Below are 23868 nucleotides of genomic sequence, written 5' to 3'. Positions count from 1 at the left end.
CAATAAATAACCTCTTTATTATATGAATAAGGAAGCAATGCTTTTTACTCTGCTTTGCCTATCAGTTACTGTGTTGGATTTGTAACCAAGATTAGAGTAAATGAAAACATTTAGGTTAGAGATGAAATAAAAGTTATTCTAATATGCATTTGCAGGTGATTATGTTTATAGATAAAGTGCCTGTAGTTCATCATGAGATGATGAAGATATTCTAAAATCTATTGGGATGATATTTCCTTACACAAAAATTAACTGAAATGAGCATTTTAAATGAATGATAAAGGATATAAATTATATTCTCAAAAATCAGTTTTCAAAGACAGCAATGATGAAATAGATAAAAACATAAAAAAATGATGTGATGTGCTTGTATCTCTTCACTGCAGTAGAATAAATTTCAAACTCAATGTAAAATTACAGCTTCTATTTCCCACATTATGATATTTATAGTCTTGTTCATGTACTTTTTTAAAAAAATATATAAAATTAATGCAATCATCCTTTATTCAATCTACAAATGTTTGCACCATGTTTCTGAATACTTATATAAACTTGTTTTAATTATATTTCAATTGTGGGGAAATATTTTCATTTGAAAATTCAACTTCAGTATTTTTGAACATTTGGAAATTTTGTCCTTCAAGTATGTAGAAAACTAACCTAGGAGACTGAGAAATAGGGAAAGCATGTTTTTTTTTTTTTTTTTTTTTTTTTTTTATAAACACATACACACACACACACACACACACAAACAGTTAAGGGAAAGGACCAAGTCAGTCATCAGGGAAACTGAAGTACCAAGCTGCTAATACACCTAAATTCAACTTTTATACTCATGTCTACCAAGGTGACCAAGGTAAGGTCCACCAGAGAGAACCCTATGGGCTTAATAAAACCATTTATTAAGGGCTAACCCTTACTAAACAAGATAGACTATTGGCTTTACTGCTTTATATTTGCTCCTTTGTTATTCCTTTAGGAACTATAATTTCAACTCATATGTGGAAGAAAATTACCGATTGACTGAAATTACCACCCACCGGCGTCTTTGTTCCAGAATATTGTGTATCATAAGCCAACATAGATTTCTAAGAGAAAGATATGACCTGTAGCACAATGCTATTAAGCTGTGCCTTCAATTTTTTTTTTAAAAAGAACAGATTAAATTAAATATACTTGTACAAGTTTAGTGTCATTATGCAAATATTTATTCTGTCACAAACAATGCAAAAGTACTGATTTATTTAAAATAAGGTGACTATGAATTATATTCACAAAAAAATTGAATTTCCTTTCCACTAATTCCTAACACACAAAATAAACTTATTTGTGTAACACTGTAAAAATAAGAAAAGATGTCTGTATAAAATCTGAAGCAAAGAACATATTTCAGTTGCCTTGAGTGTTATAAAGGAGGAAGTTTTCTTTTCTTTGACTAATGAGTCTAGGAGAATCATTCTGATAAGATTATTCTCAGCTTCTTCTAACACCTAAATTTTTTCATCAAAAAAATTATGCCCCATAAATGTCATTGAAGAAAGGGATTATGCTTTTCAGCTCACTCACCAGAATAAAAATTTAATGGTGCCATTAGAAACGGTACAATCTTCACTTTTGAACTGACTTTGCTTGACAACTAGATATTTAAGTTCAATTTAGGTGGAAGAGCTAGTATCCTCTAGTGACCACACTACAAAATTAGACCATAAAACAGTGATTTATATTTTGATGTCACACACTATAATTCCTATAAGTATTTTAATTGGTCCTAAAGTATAGACAACATGAAAGGTTTTATGTTGAACTCTTTTAAGTTTCAAAAAGTTAATAGTGGAAATATAGTGCACTATTAAAGGCAAAAATAAATCTTTGTATATGAAAGAAGTTGAAGCACCTAGGTAAAGATGTGAAATTAAAACCAGTGTTTTGGAAAAAGGGATAAATTTGTGCTAGAGAGTGTTCAGTTGTTTTAATTGTCAACTTGAAAAAAAAATCTACAATCATTTAGAAAAGCCTCTTAGAATATATGAATAAATTATTTTACAGAATTATTTGATGTTTGAAGAGCTGTACACTATGGGTAGCCCTATTCCCTGGACCTGATTGCCTGATGTGTAGACAGAAAGCTTGAGCCTCAGCATGCATGCATTAATTAAATGCTCTGTGTTCTTAACCATTGATATAATTAATATGGCTGCTTTAAGATCCTGTCCTGGTTTGTGCACACTAGTGGACTATAACATAGAGTTAGGATCAAATAAATACTTTTCTTCTGATTTACTTTTATCATGTCATTTTATCACAAAAGGAAAAGAAACCAAGAAAAATGTTGTAGACATCCAACGTACTTTCAATTCTAAATACATGTTTAAAAACTCACAGCAGACTATGTCTGTCACATAACAATAAACTGGAGTGAGATGAACAAACATTTGGAGATTTTAAATAATAAAGAGCAAAAGATGCTGTAGCTAAAACACCATTCAGAGAATAGTAAAAACTTTCTTTTAGATAAGGGAAACATGGCTGCCTTCATCCCAAGCAGAAAGACAAGAGATATGTCTGTCATAAATACAATAAAGCAATACACAATAAAATCGTTAACTCCTATTTTAAGAATAATATGGTAGATTAAAACTCCAATGTGAATATAAAACCACTCAGTAACTAAAACCTGAGTGTACATCGGTGCTGCGTGGGACTGTATGCATAAAAAGCAAGGCAGAATACGGTTTTCTGATTCAAGAGCTCTAAGTCTGTACTCTCATATATTTTAGGGAAGGGAGATGAATTGAGGAAAAACTCCATATTACCCTTTTGACTTTCACTACTTCTAAAAAAAAATGTCTAAAATGAAATGTTAAGAAAGTTTTTGTTGCTGTTGTTTCAGTTTTTGTTTTTGTTTGTTTTGTTTTGTTATGTGAGACCAGGTTTCTCTGTATTGCTTTGGAGGCTGTCCTGGAATTCACTCTGTAGACCAGGCTGGCCTCAAAATCACAGAGATCTGCCTGCCTCTGCCTCCCCAGTTCTGGGATTAAAAGCATGTGCCACCAAGTTGATTAATATGTATCCTAGATTGTTACCAGTTGCTTTAAATTTGATTTCAAAGACGGGTGACAATGCAGTGCAATAGAGAGTGGACACGAATTGTGTAAAGAGTCCAAATTCTATCACTGAACCACCAAGAAATTAGATATCAAAAAACCAAACAATCTAATTAAATAATGGGGTACACCCCTAAACAGAAAATTCCTTTATTGGAATCTGAAATAGCTGAGAAACACTTAGAGAATGTTCAACATCATTAGCCTTCCCTAGATACAAATGAAAATTCCTTTGAGATACCATCTTATACCTGTAAGGTAATCTACACAAATAGCAGCTCATGTTGGGAAGACTGGAGAGCAAGTGGAGCACTCCTCCAATGCAATTGTACAGCACTGTGGAAATCAGCATGAGAGTTCTTCAGAAAACTGGGAATGATCTACCTCAACATCCACCTGTACCACTCTTGTACAAATATCCAAAGGATGCCTCATCCTACCACAAGGATTTTTCATAATAGCCGGAAACTGGAGATATTCTAGATCTACATTTCCACAATGGAGTATTAATTAACTGTTAGAAAAAAAAAATGTCATTTGCAAGTAAATGAGTGGACCCATAAAAAAGAAATCATCCAGAGCAAGTCAACCAAGATCAACAAAGACAAACAGGATATGTACTTGGTTATAATTAGATATTAGATGTAAAATAAAGGATAATAACACTACATTCAACCAATACAGAAATTAAGGAGGAGAGGTCTAAAGGTGATTCTTGGATCTCCCTGGGAACAGGAGAGAAAATAGATTTTATGGGTGAACTAGGGGTGGGTGGAGATGGAAATAGGAGGGATCAGGTTTGGAAAGGAGGGACGGAGGGAGATACATACATATTTTTGTGAATATAGATGGATTAGGTATACAGATGTATATATATATATATATATATATATGTATATATATATATATATAATTGAGTACTTTATATATATATATATATATATATAATGATTGAGTACATTATATAGACATATGTCAAAATGTAGAAGTATAAGATTTATGGTATACATACATACACACTTATATTTCCAGAGAAAAAGAAAATCATTATTAGATGAAAGAATAAATCAAAAAGGATCAAAGGAATTTACCAGATCTAAGAAGTACAAGAAGGATGAACAAAAACACAAATACGTTTTCATGAGAAAAACCATCCTGAAAAATTGAAAACAACAACAAAACAAAAAAGAAACAAAGAAATCACAGTTTTTATTAAGGATATTGATATTTCTATACACTTTTCACCTACATATTCTGTGTATGGGGGTCATGACCTTTAACCATGTTAGAGATTGAGTCTCTTTGTGAGTACCAGGGCAAATGCCAGGCTGGATGTCATGCGTTTCAGGAATCTCTTTCTCTGAGAATCATTAATACTATGGATGTTTGTACTGCTCCTGAGTTTGTGTGGGTTCTGAGGATCTAAATTCAGGAAGCACTTCTTTCACAGAGCTCTCTTTTCATCACAATTTTGTTTTACTTTTTCCTTATCCTAAGTACCTTTTAAAAGACTGTTATTTTATTTTTAGTATTTGATGACTTGTCGTATATCTTTCCAGTGCTGATTACTGTATAATTGCCTTGCATGACAACCACTTAAATTTGTTATTTTGTTGCTGATCACAGCTTTCTTTTCTGTGACTAACATAAAGTTGTTAAAATCTGTGACAGTTTTGGGTTTCTCTATTTTCCTGTTTTTTACTATGTGTTGAAGCTGAACATTGACAGAAATTTCATTTCTTCATATTTATTCTAGGCTAATTAGCTAAAATATTCGTTTGAAAATATCTATCTTGGTCATTGTCTCTAAAACCATCTTTTAAAGATTTAATTAGAAAAATTAAAGGAGAGATGATGATACTAAGCTAAAAGTTTAATTTGAGATAGGAGTATTGATAAGAGGACAGGGTGGGGAGTCTAACATTAGTCTAAGTTAAACATGAGGTACATGAAAAATCTTTATGCCAAAACTTATAATATATGGACAATAATGCTCCTAGAAAACATATAGTACTACATTAAAATCTCAGTGCCGGGCAAGGAATGCTTCCCTACAAAGCCTCAAAAGCACCCAAGGAACCAATGGTAACTGAGGGAGAAAGGGTCTCTTTCCTTTGTAGGTATGCCTGCTGGTATGTTTTTTCAGACCTTGTAGATGGTCATACATATATTTGCATAGGAACAGCACTAATTAGATGAGGGGAATAAGTAATATAAATAAACAAATAAGGGCATGCAGCTGGGAGAGAGATGGGCTGGGGTATTAGGGGGAATTAGAAGGAGATTGGATTGGATGTATATGAACAAAGAATAAAATATTATAGCATATATATATATATATATATATATATATATATATATATATATATGATTTAAGTAAAAAAAAATCACCTGAATGGTCTATCTGCTCCCCATGTCTTACTTTTTGTTGTTGTATTTTGTAAAGGTATTTCTATGTATCCTTGACTGAGCTGGTACACACTATAGAGATTGACATATTGCAAAATACAAAGCATAAATATAAACTTTGTTCTGAATGAGAATAAAGGCAATGTGGTGTATGGAAACAGACATCAGCAGGTGCTTTACAGTCTCCATGAGTATGTTTCTCCATCAGAGGACAAAATGTCTTGAATTAAAAAAATCTGGACAAAACAATAATGTAAATAGAGGAAAATGTCATAAGGAAGAGAAATTCTTAACATCTGTCCTGTTTCTCTTGTTTAGTATAATAAAAATTAACCATATCTCTGTAGCTACAACAGACACAAGCACACAGAACACAACCACAATCTTTGATTAAAAAGAAAATAACAGAAAATAATGACCAGTTCTGCTTATGCCACCAGAGAATATAATTTAAATAAAATCAACAAACAAAAGAAATACCTAACATGAAAAGTAGAAAATTATAATAAATATCAGAAAAATTTAAACCTAAACCGTTGTTATAATGGATATTTTATTATCACAAGTTAAAAACTGACAAAATACCTCCATCATGTACATACAAAATTGTTTCTAATCATTTCTGTTACCAAAGAAGGGAAGCAAGGAATATGTAATAAAAGCATTATGTAAATTTACATAAATACATAAAAGTATATATACATATAAATATGTGTGTATGTATTCATTATAGCATTTTCCTCAGGAGCTAAGAAAATACAGCATGTATGTTTTTTCAGAAGTTATAGATTGTATATCCAATATCTTAATATTGTACCATGATGAAAAGAGGGGAATTTCATCATTTATGACGACAAAGATAAACAAGTTTGTAGTGAGGTAGTCCTTCTGTAGCACTGACCACGCCCATTGGGGGGGTGGAGCGATGGGCGGAGGTGACCTGAGGAAGGAGGTCGGAGGGGGCCAGGAAGGTGCTCTCTTTCTGGCGTGACTCGGACAGGAGAGGATCGGGTGGAATTTCCTGGTGTTCATTTGTCTAGGTTGTAAGTTATTTCTCCCTGAATAAACATCTATTCGGCCTATTTGTTTATCCTGATCCTTATTTACCGCAATACAAGTTGTTCATTTTTTCATAGTGAAATCAAACAACTACTAACAGAAAAATACTACACAACCATATTCTCGTGGCTATACTCTAAAGCAAAGCTGAATATAGAAATCGACAATACAAAAAGGTATTTTTAAAGGAGATATTGATGGCACCCAAAAGCTACAAAGTTGCTAGTGTGGGTGGTGAGTGAATATAATGATGCAATGAGGACCATGAAAAATCCATTTAATATTAGAGTATACACTGGAAACTCGAAAGTAGTATCTGAGGGGGTTTTGTCATTCTTTAAGAAATGGATAACTCGCTGAAAACACACCTACAAATACATCCTATGGCTTGGACTTGAAAAATAATAAAAAGGGATTTATGGGAAAGTTGAAAGGAAGGTAATATTAAGGAGGCTGATACTAAGATAGACATGTCAAGTAGACTATCAAAATTTTACAATTCAAAATGGACTTTAAATATAAGCACATTAACATGGAGCCATATCCAAAGGTTTTTACAATTTATTTTTACTTTAGAATAGTTATAGAGTCTTTCTAAATTGCATATATCCTAGAAGACATATAGGCTTTGAATTCATAATCTTCCTGTTTCAATACATTGAATAGCTGGAGTTATAATTCCTGTTTTATTTTAGTGCTCTGAAAGTTATTTTGTAATTATATAAAAGTAAAACACAAAATTTTACTCTCAACATATAAATAATAATTATTAGGTGTGGTTTCCAATATTAATTTTATGAAGAGATCAAATATTAATTTAATATATGTATTGAGCAATCGTTATTCAAACAAAAAGAATGACAGAGACAACTTAAGGAAGGACATACTCATTTGAGTTCAATGTGAAAGGCACTTAGAAAATTTAACTGCATGTCATGCTTAATCAAGAAGTAGGATCACAATATCTGTACTAAGAGTGTAAATAAGCCCATCCTGTTGAATGGTACCTGTCACATTGAGAGTTGATCTTTTCTCCTCCAATAAGTTAATTTATCACCAGTAAAAGACAGAGATGGATTTGTATTCATGATAATTCCAATTCCCACAAAATTGAAAAGGAATACCAGTCATCAAGGTGAGTAATTTAAGAGTTCAAGACATGTGCAAAATTTTGCAACTCTACATAAATCAATCTAAATATGAAACATGAAATATACTTCTGAACTGAGTTAACATTAGCATACATTGTGTGTGTGTGTGTGTGTGTGTGTGTGTGTTTCTGGATTTCTTTAAACTATAAATACTGGAAATTGTGACAGGAGTAAGGTGGTATCTCTGAGTTGTTTTGATTTGCAATTTCCTGATGGCTAAGGATGTTGAGCACTTTCATAAGTATCTTTCAGCCATTTTAAATTCCTCTATTGATAATTCTGTTCCCCACTTTTTAATAGTTATTTGCTGTTTTGGGGATTAGTTTCTTGATGTCTTTGTTTATTCTGGAAATCAGCTCTCTGTCAGATGCTGAAGATCTTATCCTAGTCTGGGTCTGCCGTTTGGTCTTGTTGACTATGTCCTTTGTATTACAGAAGCTTCTCAGTTTAAGGAGGTTCTGTTTTATTAATTGTCCATCTCAGGGTCTGTTCTACTGGTGTTACATTCAGTCACAATGGCTAAAATTAGAAAAACCAATGACAGCTTTTGCTGGAGAGGATGTTTAGAAAAGGGAAAACTTCACTGCTGGTGGGAGTGCGAACTCATACAGCCATTTTGGAGATCAGTATGGCGGTTCCTCAGAAAATGGGAATCAGTTTACCACAGCACCTGGCAATCCCCCTCTTAGGCATATACTCAAATGATCCACATCCATGCAACAAAGATATCTGTTCAACTATGTTCATAGCAGCATTATTTGTAAGCAAGAACCTAGAAGCAACCTAGAAATCCCTCAACTGAAGAATGGATAAAGATGTGGCACATTTACACAATGGAATACTACTCCCGGGGTGGAGGGGGGGGGATAATAATATCTTCAAATCTCAGACAAATGAATGAAACTTGAAGATACCATCCTGAATGAGGTAACCCAGTCATGAAAAAAAAAAAAAAAAAGGAACATGGTATGTACTCACTCATATATGGATTTTAGACATAGACCAAAGGATTACCAGCTTATAAACCACACCACCAGAGAAACTAGGATACAAGAAAGAACCTAAGAAATTCATACAAGGTATTTCACAGAAGGGGAAAGGAACAGAAGATCTCTTGAGCATATTGGGAGCACAGTGAGTTGAGAGGGAGTTAGGAGTAAGAGAAGGGCAGGAGAGGAGTGCATGTGGGACGAGGAGGATTGAGTCGGGGGACTAATAGACCAGAGCAAAAAAAAAAAAAAAAAAAAGAGAGAGAGAGAGAGATGTCATAATAAAGGGAGCACATTGGACTTGACAGATATTGATGATCCCTCCTGGAAGGCATCACCCTCCCTGTGGAATGTTGGGGGAATGGAATAGGAAGGGGGTTTGGGTGTATGGGAGGGAGGAAGGGATGGAGAAGGAACTGGGATTGATATGTAAAGTACGAAAAATATCTAAATCTCCAAAAAAAAAGTCATTAAATGGTATCAATAAAGTCGTTTTTATCATTTCTATACATATGTGGATATTCTTGAAATTGTCTTGCCACCCCTATTGTCCTCGTTTACTCTATCATTTATAAATTGTTCATTATATTATTCTCATATTCAAAAAAGACTCTTTTTAAAAATCCATGTACGGACTCTTTTTAGAGTATTTGAAATTTAAAAAGCCTGTTTACCTGATGCTCGTGTGAACAACCACCATTGATCCTCATTGTAGTTGTAACACAGAAGAATGACAAACTCTTCAGAATATTCCAGAATGCAGCTCACCTTGAGTCAGACATTACCAGTCACTTAAAATTACAATGTCCTTCCAATATCAAAAGCGCAGAGGGCAAAATTAAGTTCAGAAAGCTCACTTGCCTACTTCTCAGTCCCTATGCCCCTCATATATTGTAAAAGTACAATATGAAGAACAATTGTATGTATATTTATATGATTTTTAAAGTTTATCTTATACTATCTCTAGGAGTAACTCTTAGCAAAATTGAGCTTGAAAATTTATGTAAATTTTAGTTATATTTGCTCATTGAAACAGAAAAAAATGACCTACTTATCAATTGAAACTACTGCATCAATCTGCATATAATTTTAGTTTATTTTTAAAAGCAACTGAATAATGAAACACATTTTATAACATAATCATTTATATCACTGGCCCAAGAAATAGTCAGATAGACATCATAAAACTAGGATAAATGAAGGAAAAGAACAATTCTAGTGTTAGTTCATGCTTACCTTGATGGCAGTGGAAGCAATTTGGATATGGTGAAGTCTGCGCAGAGTGCTATCCCTGTCAATAAAATAGGAAGCAGCCAACTGATGTAGGGTCTCCAGGGTGACAGATGAACTATTGGTGCTTGTATCACTTCCTTCAGATCTTTTGCTCAGCTTCCGCTTGTCGACGAAAATTGTGAGTGATTCCTCTCCTGTATTAATTATATTAAAAGAAAATGTATTTCCCAGTGAAAGTAAGTTTTATACTTATCTTCAAAAATGAATGCTTAAAAAATGCTGGGAAGGAAAAACTAGTCAAAACCACAAAATTTAATGAAGTTATAACATTTTTTTATAATTTTCTTTCCCAAGTAACTGGAAGTACTATAGAGCTTTTTAAGGCTTTGGATATATATTTAGTAAACTTTAAATATGGAGATGTTAAAGAACGATTTTATTAAACTAATTATTTTGTCATGTGTCTTAGCTTTGTGAATAACTGAGGTCCACAGATTTTGATAAAATATTAATTGAAGTTTTGTAGTACTGTATTAGTCCATAAATTTTATTAAGGGAATAGCATATCAAGATAGAAGCAAGGAATTATTGGAGTGCTCAGAATACCTACTTTATGCATGTGTATATATAGTAGCAACACATTCTCAAGTGCATTTATAAGCACTATGTAAATCATTAAACTCAATGGAATGGTGATGAACAGTGAGGTAAGACTTAACAGTGAAGGTGGAGAACTGGCTCTTCTCAAACTTTCACAACATTGCATATTCATCTAACAAACAATTGCCAAATTAGCTGCATGTTCTCTCTCAGGAACCCATGTGTTATAATGTCATTGTGCCCACGTAAAAACTGAAAGGGTGTCCTTAAGATAGGTCCAATAAGATCAACCACAAGAGAAGTATACATCACTTTATATCAGAAAGATGATTTATTTTTATGATACCATAGCTCATATGATCATCCAATGATATGAGTTCATAGAGCTCTGAAACACAGTAAATTCACATTGTAATTTTTAAGATTTTAATATAACAATAGCATTCTCCCATTTCTTTTCCTCCTTTAATAGCTAAGGAAAAATATTTAGTACTTATTATTTTTCTATAGTAAATGATGTAGGAAGCATTATATTTTTTTCTGATACCACAGTTTAAAGAACAGAACTATGACAGAGGGATGATTACACTGATATACATATGAGATACAGTTCATAGAAGTGTTCAAGTTATATGAACCTGATAAAAAATGGGTCACAAAAAGAAGCTTATATGAAATGAAGAAAAATTATTTAAAAAACGTCGTTTTGAATGGGCTCTAAAATGCAATATATATAAATACATTTGAGAGCAGTTTCCTTGAGAAAACAGGTAGAAAATACATTAACAACTGTCAACACATATTTTCTTCCAAGTGAAGAAAAAATCATGGACAATTGATATGGTAATTATAAAATAAATCAAACTAGAAACCATAAATATACTTATTATTATTTTGCCTAAATAAATGTATTTGGTTTTATCATAATAGAATACTTTAGGTACAACATTTACTGAGCTGGCATAACTGATTTCATAAGGAGATTCTGCAAATCTTTGAAGATGAAAAGATTCTTTGAAATGCTTCCAGAAAGTACAAAAGAAAAATTTTACATCATTTCACATGAATTTGGCATAGATACTTCAAAATAGATACACAACAGATAATTATTTATTAGTCTTAAAAATGCAGTGGTAATAAATAATTTGTACCAGTAAAATTGATAAACTTTTTACTCCTCAGCCATATGATCATTTTTGTAGTATGCAGCTATTTTCAGATTTTCAATTAAGAAAATATTATCATATTATATTGTGGAATATTTCTTTACACTGTGTAAAGATATTTCACTGTGGTTAGGTGAATAACAATCTAAACAGCCAGTACCTAGACAGAATTTTCAGAGCAGAGAGGACAAGGGGTAAAAGAAGGTGGAGTCACCAGTCCAACATGAAGGAAATAGGAATGCAGCACAGGCAATACAGAGTAAAGGTAAAACATCATGGGGCAGAAAGTAAAGTAATAAAAATCTCTTAATTTAAGTTATAAAAGCTAGTTAGTTAAAAACAAGCCTAAGCTATTGGTTGCATTTTCATAGTTAATGTTTCCATGTGGCTATTTGGAAGCTGACAGGCAAGACAGAAAAAAATCTGCCTACAATATCATAATATCTATAAGTAAAATTAATGATTATCACCAATATTACAATGTATTAGATAATGGATATCTATTTCTGATTATTACTTTGCAAATGAACAGTTAGATCACAGCTCTTTAATTAAAAAAAAAAAAGATGTAGTTATCAATTAGAAACACAAGTAAGTTACTAGAGAAAGTCAGGACCCTTTCTGATTAAAATCCAACCCATATAAGTACTTGTTGTGACAGTACTTTCCTCAAAGCCTGTTTCTTAGGAAGTAAAGTCATGTGTGGGGTCAGGAGCCAAGATCTTTGTCAGGGCAATATAGTGAGTTTGTGTCCTCTTTGTGTTATGGGAAAGTCTATCTCAACACAAAAACACACACAAACATAAACACACAAACCCCAGACAGGTACACAGATACAACAACAAGGTAAATATAAAAATAAAGAAAACTGGGTTGATCTTTTAGCAAAAAGTGAAAAAGTAAAATGATTAATGTTATTGTACTTGTGTAAAATTCAGAAGAATCAATGAACAAATTAGTACTGAATTACAGAACTTATATACATAAATAAACTATATGAAAATACTAACTAAATGAATGAAAACACATTGGTATGGAATTATTACAAATGATTTTTCATGAAAATCCACCACTGAAAAGGGGATGATAATTTAAAACATATAAAAATAATCCTAAAACTAATAAAACTAGATTTAAACAGGCTACATGATTATTTTTCCTGAATGTTACTATTTATCTTTAATGATAAATAAATGCATAATTTATTGTAAAGTTATTTAAAAAACAGAACAAGTCATACTTTGTATCCTAGAACAGGATATGCCAATTCTGAATTCCAAATGAAAATTATTAATTGAAGATTACCAAGTATACTTTTCTGAGAGTTATTCTCATAATATGAATATGTCATCATAAGTGTCATCACATATGTATATGTATTATAAGTCTATCTAAAGAAAATAATTCAATATTAATACAAGTCACAGGATAAAACTGTACAAAAGGGCATGAATGAAAGTCAGCATAACATGACTAGGTTAACTAATTGGACAGTGATAGACCCTCCAATGAATCACACTGAGTTCAAAATTGTCATTTAACAAATAGTGTGACTACCTTTAAAGATAAATTCCAAAAAAATTGAAGCTATAAACTTTTAATGTGTTGGCAAGATACATGTCAAATTCAGGAAACAGAAAAAGCATTGCTTCTTTTAAACTGCTAGAAATATACAGAGACAGCTGAACCAAGCTTTTGGAAACTCAGGAACTCTAAACTCATAGTTGTGGAGCATCCATGGGACAGAGCTAGGCCCTCAATATGTGGGAGACATTTGTGAAACTTCGACGATCTGAAGTCCTATTGCCATTGGCAATAGGACAGGGATTTATGCCTGATGCACGAGCCAGCTTGTTAGACCCCATTCCCTAAGAGGCAATGCTATGCTCAGCCTTAACGCAATGGGGAGGGGCTCAGTACTGCCCCAACTTAATTTACTCCACATGGGAGCTCTTATCCATTTGGAGGAGTGGATGAAGGGTGGTTTGGGTAGGGAGGTTAATGGAGGGAAGAAGGAGGGTTGAGAGGGAGAATTGTGGTTAGAATATAAGATGAAATTTAAAAATAAATAAAAGAATGTCAGGCAATGAGATAAAACCAAGATTTTAACACCCCTAAATATGAAGGTAAAGAAAAGCAGAATTGTGACCATGTAATCTGATGAACTGCAGGCTGCCTCTGTACAAGCTGTTGAAGAAATGGATCAAAATAGGGGGAAATAAAAGGAGTCGACCATAAAGAAAGTAATAGAGAGAACTATTTGAGTTCCAGAAATAAAAATAAAACTTACCCCACCCCCCAAAAAAAGACATGAAGCACAAAGAAGAGACCTGAACACAACCTCAGCAACTGAGTTATGTAGTGGTGAAATAATCTCTCATAGAAATAGCTCTCAAAGGTAAACTGATGAAAGATTAGTGTTTCTATCCTTAAGAGAATCCAGCAGCTCTGTCAAGCTTTACAACCAGTTGCAGATTTTGGTGGCAGTCTCTGGCAGATCTATTAATGAAAGAGTAATCACATTGTGTCACTTTAAAAGACATGGAGGACATCCAGGCAAAATCTTGAAAGAATCTATTCTTAAAAGCTATCCAGAGAGGCTTAGATTAGGTATCATATATGTTGAAGACTCAGGCTTTCCCATGACATACCACTAAGTGAGTCAAGGCACAGAAAGCAGTTCTGTAAACAAGAAGGACTTGTCATTGCTAAACCAAAAGTTAAAAGAGGCAGGAAACTGGCTTAGATAAGGCAGTGCACAGGGAGAGAAATTACCATCCTGGCTATGTATGGGAAGATTCAGAATATATGAACTGGGAATAAGTGAAGATTGATGACAGAGATACTTATTTGTTATTCAGTATATCCTTAGAAATTCGATGGTCCTAATTATACACATCATAGGAGAACAGCCTCTCAAGATGTATGTTATATTGAGAATAGTATACTTCATTCAAAATGTTTCAGGTTATCTTGAAAGCCCAAAGCTTGAGTATCTCAAAGGCCTGCACAATCTACAAAATGCAAACTTAAGAATAACCAGTACATTACCAGGGGATCCATTGACTCTCCAGGCCTCATAACTTTTACACCCCATAGAGAGATACTCTCTCAACCGAGACCTAGGCCTAGGTCTGCCCCAAGTGATGTGACAGAATTTGATGATCACCCATAGAGGGCCTCACCCTTTCTATGAAGCAGAAGAGGGATGGGATGGTGATTGCTAGGGAGCATGGAAGAATGGGAGGGAGAGAAAACTGGGATTGATACATAAAACAAGATCGTTTCTAATTTAATTTTTAAAAAATGATGGCTTTGGTAGACATCAGACCCCAGTTCAACATATTTAGCAATAACATGAAACAAACAAACAACAACAAAAAAAAAAGTGTAAGTTCATGAATACAGTCAAGAGAACCAGGAAGGAAGGCAGCCAGCCATTGATGTATATATCTAACCCCCAAATACACTAGGACAATATGCCAAAGCCACAGTGACTTTATATCTAACATTTTGAAATAAGATAAATGTTTATCACTAGGAACTGAGAACACCACAGACAACCAGTAGAATATAATAAATTATAATCTAGGAAAGCAGTGCAGGCCACATCTGCTCATGTACATGTACACACACACACACACACACACACACACACACATGCAATGGCAGTTGCACATTTCTGTTTATTTGAAAAACAAGAGTAGAAAATTGAAGGAAAGAGCCTAAGCAAATACAATTGTTTAATTCAAGAGAAGGCAGAGAATTTGACAGGTCATCTTTGGAAAGGATTCTCTGGCCAGAACTCATTATGGTGATTGACTACTCAAAACATGTTAAGATCAAGATTTATTTATACTAGAAAAATATAATACAAACAAATAAAAAACTATGATCAATGCCAAGGTTTACTATTATCATGTTCATGGAATAATTGTTTCAAGAGCTATTGATTATAGCCTGCTTTTATAAATCAATTTATAAACAGGTTTCTAATTATGGTTGTACATAAAGATGCAAACACTATTTTACAGTTTATTTATATTGAGAGACATCTTCATAAGTAGCATGGTTTTGTATATGATGGCTACCTCCAACTGTATGTGCATATTTTGCAAGTTTTTTCACTTAGGTAGATAGGCTTTAATACATTTAGAAAAATCATATGGCAATGAGTGTAACATTCTATCTAGATTACATTGACTTAAATGAAATTCATTCATAAGTTTTACTTCAAAATGAATAAATTCTTAAGCAATATTTGTGTTAAAATGCAATTCCAGATCATTCTATTTAGACAAATAAATTGAAAAAAATGTTCAGAATATTTTTTTCAGTTTCCTGTATTTCAAAGGAAGCTCCCTATTTTTGCAAATTTAATATGGTTTTTAAATTTAGGTTTTCTATTTTTGTGTGTGTCATTTTAAATTTGAGTTTATATACTCTCTAAGCCTACAATGAGGAACAATTAATATCATAAATTGCACCAGTTAAAAGGAAAGAATATAATCATTACATCAGGCCAACATGACCAGATATTCCAGTCACCAGCTATCACACATATCACTACCCGGGCCCACTACATACAGAGTTAGGCAACACTGCTAATTACAGCATTACAAACATCACTAGACTACTCTGATTGAGAGCTGGGCTTCCTGTATAAATTCATTATAAATTGATCTATGTTCTTCATAGTATATTTATCTGTGTTCTTCAGTATCTGGACTGATAAAAATTCAGCTAATCAGATTTATCAGATATGCTTATTATCATCCAAAAGCACAAATGATCCTTGTCTACATTCTTTGTATGAAAGTGGATGCCCTTGACATTTTGTTCACTTCTTTCTATTTTTTGTTGTTGTTGTTGTTTATTTGTTTATCACTTTTTACAAAATTCTACTTGACATCAATCAGTGTTTTGTTATTCACCACGTACAATGAAACCAGAATTTTCTTATGACATTGACAACTTATGATCAGAGGTGTAATTCTTATCTCTATTTTATTGTCACTGCAGGGATTTCCTTCTTTCTTCTGTACCAACATCTTATGCTGCTTGTTTACTTTATTTTGTGAGAGTAGAGACACTTCCTTTGTGACACAAAATAGGAATAGATAAGCATGCCTCACTACACAATCATAAAATAGTTATTAACTTTTGTATACATAGGAAAATTACCCCTGATCACATTTACATAAAATAATTGCATATGATCCACAATAGTTTATCACATATATAATATACATTTGGAGTCTTATTTTATACAGGCTACATAAATATATATGTCATTAATTGCCATCCCAAGTTTACCATGTCAGTTTTGTGACTTCATACAATTCATATAATATCTCTGTATCTGCTTTCTAATCCCTCACATAACCCCGGAACCCCTCTAATATCCATTCCCAAGCACTCCAAAGGGAGGATGAAGCCCTCCAGAGTAATCATCAAAATCTGTCAAATCATTTGGAGCATGGAGTATCCTTCCATGTGTAATATGCTCCCAAAGTTCTTTGATACACAAGGTTCCACTGTCAGAGGTCGCTTAGACTGTTCAGGCCTTCTAACTGAGACCCACATTCAGGGTCTCTGAATTGGTCAAATGCTGTTTTCCCAGCTATCAGTCTGGGAGTCCATGACCTTCCACTTATTCAGGTCAGCTGTCTGTGTGGGTTTCTGTACCTTGGTCTTGACCCTATCACTCCTCCCTCTCTGCAACTGGATTCCAGGAGTTCAGCTCAGTGTTCAGGTGTGGGTGTCTGCCACGGTGTTCATCAGCTACTAGATGAAGGCTCTATGATGGCATATAAATTAGTCATCAATCTCATTATCAGGGAAGAGCTTTTAAGGTTGCCTTTGCACTGTTGCTCAGACTTAGTTGGGGGCAACCTTGTAGAACTCTGGACATTTCTCTAGAGTTAGTTTTCTCTTCAAACCTGTAAGGGCTCCCTCTATTATGGCATCTCTTATTTTGCTCTCCCCTCCTTTCCTTCTCTTTCTCTTAAGTCTTTCTCCACTCAATGCCCCACTCCCAATATGCTCAGGAGATCTTTTCCCTTTCTCCATCTGTGAAGGACCTTGCGTGAATCTCTTTTATTCTTCCTTGTATTCTAGTTTCTCTGGCTGTGTGATCCTTGCTGTATGTCTAAAATCCACGTGAATGAGTACAAAACATGTTCCTCTTTTTGTGGCTGAGTTACCTCATTCAGGATGGTTTCTTCAAGTTCCATCCATTTGCTTATGAATTTCAAGATTCCATTTTCCATTTTTTTTGACACTGATTAGTACTCCATTGTGTAAATATGCCACATCTTCTTTATCCATTCTTCAGTGGAGGGGCATCTAGATTGCTTCCAGGTTCTTGATATTACAAGTAATGCTGCTATGAATGTAGTTGAGCCGATGCCTTTGTTGCATGAATGTGCATTGCCAGATTCTTTGTAGACTGGTTCCCGTTTTCCTGAGGAAATGCCATACTGATCTCCAAAATGGCTTGTCAAGTTTGTATTCCCACCAGCAGTTGAGGAGTGTTACACTAGCTCCACATCCTCTCTAGCATAAGCTCTCATTAGTGTTTGTAATTTTAGCCATTATGACAGGAGTAAGATGTTATCTCAGAGTTGTTTTGATTTGCATTTTTCCATGATGGCTAAGGATGTTGAGCACTTTCTTAAGAGACTTTCAGCCATTTTGGATTCTTCTATTAAGAATTCTCTATTCTGTTCTATATCCCACTTTTTACTAGAGTTATTTGGTGTTTTGGTGACTAGTTTCTTGCGTTCTTTGTACATTTTGGAGATCAGCACTCTGTCACATGTGGGGTTGATGAAGATCTTTTCCCAGTTTGTAGGCTGCTGTTTGGTCTTGTCAACTGTGTTCTTTGCCATACAGAAGCTTTTGAGTTTGAAGAGGTCCCATTTATTAACTGTTGAGTCAGAGTTTGCGCTACTGGTGTTATGTTCAGGATGCAGTGTCATGTAACCATTTCTTAAAGGGTACATCCCACTTTCTCTTTTAAGTGCATAAATGTGGCTAAATTTATTTTGAGGTCATTGATCCATTTGGCCTTAAGTTTTCAGCATGGTGATACACAAGGGTCTATCTGTAGTCCTCTACACAAGATCATCCAGTTGTGTCAGCACCATTTGTTGAAGGTTCTTCCTTCCATTGTATACTTGTAGCTGTTTTGTCAACAATCAGGTGTTCATAGGTGTGTAGGTTAATATCAGGATTTTTTTTTTTATTAGATTCTATTGGTCTACCTGTCTATTTTGTGACAATACCAAGCTGTTTTCAGGACTATAGCTCTGTAGTAGAGCTTGAAGTCGGGGGTGGTGATGCCTCCTGAAGTTCTCTTGTTGTACAGGGTTGTTTTGGCTATCATGGGTCTTTTCTTTTTTCCATGTAAAGTTGAATATTATTCTTTCAAGGTCAGTGAAGAATTGTGCTAAGAATTTGAAGGGATTGCATTTAATCTGTAGATTGCTTTTGGCAAAATTTTAACTATGTTTATCCTACCTATCCAAGATCATGGGAGATCTTTCCATTTTCTGACATCTTTAATTTCTTTCATTAAAGACACAAATTTCTTGTTATGTAGGTTTTACTTGTTTGGTGTTAACCCAACAAACTTTATGTTGTTTGTGGCTATTGTAAAGGATGATGTTTCTCAGCCCCTTTATCATCTGTATATAGTAGGGCTACTGATTTTTTTTAATTAATCTTGTTTCTGGCTAATATTCTGAAGGTTTTTTTCAGCTATAGGAGTTGCCTGGTAGAGTTTAGAGTTTTTCTGAGTAACTTATGTAAACTATTTTATCACTTGCAAGTCGTGACACTCTGAATTCCTCCTTTACAATTTGTTTTCCTTTGATGTCCTTTTGTTTTCTTTTTGCTCTAGCTAGAACTTCAAGTACAATATTGAAAATATATGGAGAGAGTGGGCAGCCTTGTCTTCTTGTAGATTTATTGATATCACCTTAAGCTTCTCTCCATTCAGTTTGTTGTTAGCTGTTGGTTTATTTTATATTGCTTTTATTATGTTTAAGTATGTTATTATTATCCCTGATCTCTCCCAGACCTTTATCATGAAAAGGTATTAAATTTTGTCAAGGCTATTTCAGCATTTAGTGAGATGATCATATGATTTTTGATTTTTTTTTCTGTTTGTTTATATGATGGATCACATTGATAGATTTTTGTATGTTAAACTATCCTTGCATCCCTGAAGTAAACCTACTTGGTCATGGTGCATGATTTCTATGATGTGTACTTGGATTCCAATTGCCAGTATTTTATTGAGTATTTTTATCTATGTTCATGACAGATTTTGTTCTGTAGTTCTCTTTCTAAGTTGTGTCTTTTGTGGCTTAGGTACCTTGGTAATTTTAGCCTCATAAAGAGTTTGGTAATGCACCTTCTGCTTCACTGTTGTGGAACAATTTCAAGAGTATTGCTATTAGCTCTTCTTTGAATTTCTGGTAGAATTCTGCACTGAAGCCATCTTTACCTAGGCTTTTTTTTTTTTTTTTTTTTTTTTTTGTTTTTGTTTTTGTTTAGAGGCTTTTGATGACTGCTTCTACATCATTAGGGGTCTATTTAAATTGCTTATCTGTTCTTAATTTAATTTTGGTAATTGATAGCTATGCAGAAATTTGTTCATTTCCTTTGAATTTTCAAATATTGTAGAGTACGTGTTTTCAAAGTATTATCTGGAAATTCTCTCAATTTCCTTAGTAATTTTGTTGATTTGCATGTTCTATCTCTGCTTTTTGGTTAGTTTGGATAAAGTTTAGTCTACCTTGTAGATTTTCTGGAAAAACCAACTCTTTGTTACATTGAATCTTTGTATTGCTTTCTTATTTTCTACTTTATTTATTTCAGCACCCAAGCTGATTATTTCTTGGCACCTAGTCCTCAGGAGTGAGTTTGCTTCTTTTTGTTCTAAGTCTTTCAGTTGTGGTGTTAATTCTCTAATGTGACTGACTATCCTCAAGCTTTCTTCGTACGGGCACTTAAGGCAATGAACTTTCCTTGTGGCACTGCCTTCAAAGTATCGCATAAGTTTGGGTATTTGTGTCTTCATTTTCATTGAATTCTAGGAAGAGTTTAATTTCTTTCTTTAATTCTTCTTTGATCCAGGTATGGTATACTTGTACATTGTTTAGTTTTCTTAAGTTTGTAGAGTTTCTGAAATTTGTGTTGTTGAAATCCAATTTTAAAGCATGGTGGTCTGATAAGATATAGGGGACTATTCAAAAAAAAATTTATTTTGATCTGTAGAAGTTTGTTATGTTGCCTAGTATGTAGTCTATTTTAGAGAAGGTTCCATGTGGAGTTGAGAAGAAGGTATATTCTTTTCTGTTTGGATAGAATGTTCTATAGATGTCTGTTAAACCCAATTGAGACATAACTTTGGTTAAGTTCTTTTGTTCCTTTGTTAAGTTTCTGTCTGGTAGTCCTGTCTAGTGGTGAGAGTGGGGTATTGAAATCTCCTACTAAGAGTTTGTGAGGTTTTATGAGAGCCTTGTGTTTTAGTAGCATTTCTTTTATGAATGTGGGTACCTTTATATTTGAAGCATAGATGTTCAGAATTGAGACTTTGTACTGATGGATTGCTCTTGTGATAATATTAAATTACTTTCTTCATCTTTTTTGATTGATTTTGGTTTGCAGTCTAACTCTTTAGATATTAGGATAGCTACACCTGCTTGCTTCTTGGGTCCATTTCATTGGAAGATCTTTTCCCAACCCTTTACTCAGAGGTAATGTCTGTCTCTGCAGCTTTAGATATGTTTCTTGTATGCAGTGGAAGGATAGATTCTGTCTTCCTATCCATTCTTTAAGCCTGTGTCTTTTTATAGGCGGTTTAAGACCATTAATGGTCTTAAAGTAAAGTAAGTAAGTAAAGTAAAGTAAAGTAAAGTAAAGTAAAGTAAGGACCATTGATGGTTAATTTTTGTCTGTTTTAGATTTGCTGGCAATGGTATTGTGAGTATATTTGCCCCACTTTACCTTGTGAGTTCTGGTAAACTGGATTATCTATTTCCTATTTCTTTGTGAGTGTAGTTAACATTCTTGCGTTGGAGTTTTCCTTCCAGAACTTTCTGTAGGGCTGGATTTGTGGATATGTATTGGGAAAATATGTCTTTGTCATTGAATATCTTGTTTTTTCTGTCTATAGTGATTAGAGTTTTGCTGGGTATAGTAGCATTGGCTGGCATCCATGGACTCTTAGTAAATGTAGAACATCTATCCAGGGACTTCTGGTCTTGAGAGTTTCCATGGAGAAGTCAGGTATAATTTTGATAGGTCTGCCTTCATATATTTTCTTGCCTTTTTCTTTTGTTGCTCTTAATATTCTTTCTTTATTCTGTATGTTATGTGTTTTGATTATTATGTGGCACGGGAACTTTTTTTTTTTTTTTTTTTTTTTGGTCCAATCTATTTGGTGTTCATTATGCTTCTTGTACTTTCATAAGCATATACTTCTTCAAATTGGTAAAGTTTTCTTCTATGATTTTGTTGAATATGTTTTCTGCACCTTTGACCTGGGCTTCTTCGCCTTCTTCGTCTATTATTCTTAGGTTTGGCCTTTTCACGGGTATCCCACATTTCCTGGATGTTTTGTGTCAGGGATTTGTTGGGTTTAAGATTTTCTTTGGTCAATAAATCTATTTCCTCTAGTTTATGTTCAGTGCCTGAGATTCTTTCTATGATCTCTTTTGTTCTGTTGATTATTCTTGCATCTATAGTTCCTGATTATTTACACAGTTTTTCTATATCCAGCATTCCTTCAGTTTGTGTTTTCTTTTTGTCTCTCAGTTTTCATGTCTTCAACTGTTTGAATTGTTTCCTTCATCTGTTTGATTGGTTTTGTTTGTTTGTTTGTTTGTTTTTGTGTTTGTGTTTGTTCTTGGCTTTCCAAACTTTCTTTAAGATATTGGTTCATTTCTTGCATTTATTGTTTTGTCTTTTCCTTTATATCTTCCAATTTTTTGTTTTCCTTCCATTTCTTTAAAGAATTTTCTCATATTATCTTTGAGGGCCTCTATCATTTTTATGCAGTTATATTTTAATTCATTCACTTCTGCTTCATCTGCTTTGGTGTGTTCAAGTCTAGTTGGTGTAGCATTCCTAGATTCTGGTGGGGTCACACTGGCCTTTCTATTGTTAGGTGTTTTCTTGTATTGCTGTCTCCCCATGGCTTCTTTCAGTGGGTGCAGTTGGAGTCTCTCTCTCTATCATGCTCTCCCTGTGGGTGTATGTGCATCAGGAGTTCAATGTTTGAAAGTCTGGATGATCTAAGCTCTCTTAGAGGTCTCTCCTCTGGCAGAGGGCAGGTGATGGGGCCCAAAAATCAGGCGAGTGTGGATAGTGGGTCCAATGTTCTCAAAGCAGACTTAGAACATTCCATGGATGGTGTTGGGCCCGCACTCTGTCCCAATGCTCACCCCGAGCAGCAGGCCAGCAATACAAAGGGTGACGGGAAGTAGATTTAGGTTTTCCTTTCAATTGTATATATGTAGCTGTGGGTGTGGCTATGTGAGGACAGTGGGAACTGAGTGGTGGGCCCATCCAGCAGAGGACATCTGATTCTCTGGGTTTATATATACAGGGGTTGTGAGTCACACAACTCAGGAGCTTAGAAATCAACACTTCTCTTCTTCAGGAGCTCTACTTTCTACTAACTGCCTAGAAATTCCCCCACTTCCTTGCAAACTTCTCTATATTAGACATGTTCAAATAATTGAAAGTTATATGTTGTAGGAGAGAAAAGATAATTAAAACCTAGGAAAGATTCTTTTTCTGGATTTTGAAAAATATAGAAGAACATGGTATTGTTCCAGTGTACATGTTCTAGACACTGAGTTCTAAGCATGGCCTCAATTTACTAACTGGATAGGGAATCATGATTAAGACTTCGTTTCCTCATAAATAGATATAAGTAGAAATTATTTTGGATAACATTAGTATGTAAAAAAAGATATTTGCAAATAATTCAGAAAGTAAGTAAAATATATGAAGAATTAAAAATTGCAACACAATTATCTTCATATTGATTTTTTAAATTTTTGATATTATAATTTAATTACCTTCATCCCTTTGCTTTCTTACTTTCAATCCTGCCACATCACCTCCCTGCTCTTCA

At 33.9% G+C, this 23868-nt stretch overlaps 1 protein-coding gene across 3 annotated transcripts in view; it reads right to left on the bottom strand.

Annotated features, from left to right (window-relative positions):
* Brinp3 (BMP/retinoic acid inducible neural specific 3) overlaps positions 1–23868 on the bottom strand; it is a 383711-nt gene that overhangs the window by 169710 nt on the left and 190133 nt on the right. For all 3 annotated transcript variants that reach the window (XM_051185938.1, XM_051185936.1, XM_051185939.1), the window contains exon 4: positions 9949–10139. In XM_051185938.1, coding sequence (XP_051041895.1) covers positions 9949–10139 — 191 coding nt within the window. The remainder of the gene's footprint in view (positions 1–9948; positions 10140–23868) is intronic.

Source organism: Phodopus roborovskii, unplaced genomic scaffold (assembly GCF_943737965.1).
Source record: "Phodopus roborovskii unplaced genomic scaffold, PHOROB, whole genome shotgun sequence".
Taxonomy (NCBI): domain Eukaryota; kingdom Metazoa; phylum Chordata; class Mammalia; order Rodentia; family Cricetidae; genus Phodopus; species Phodopus roborovskii.
The sequence above is the reverse complement of the archived record's forward strand: the minus strand, read 5'-3'. Positions and strand labels throughout refer to the sequence as shown.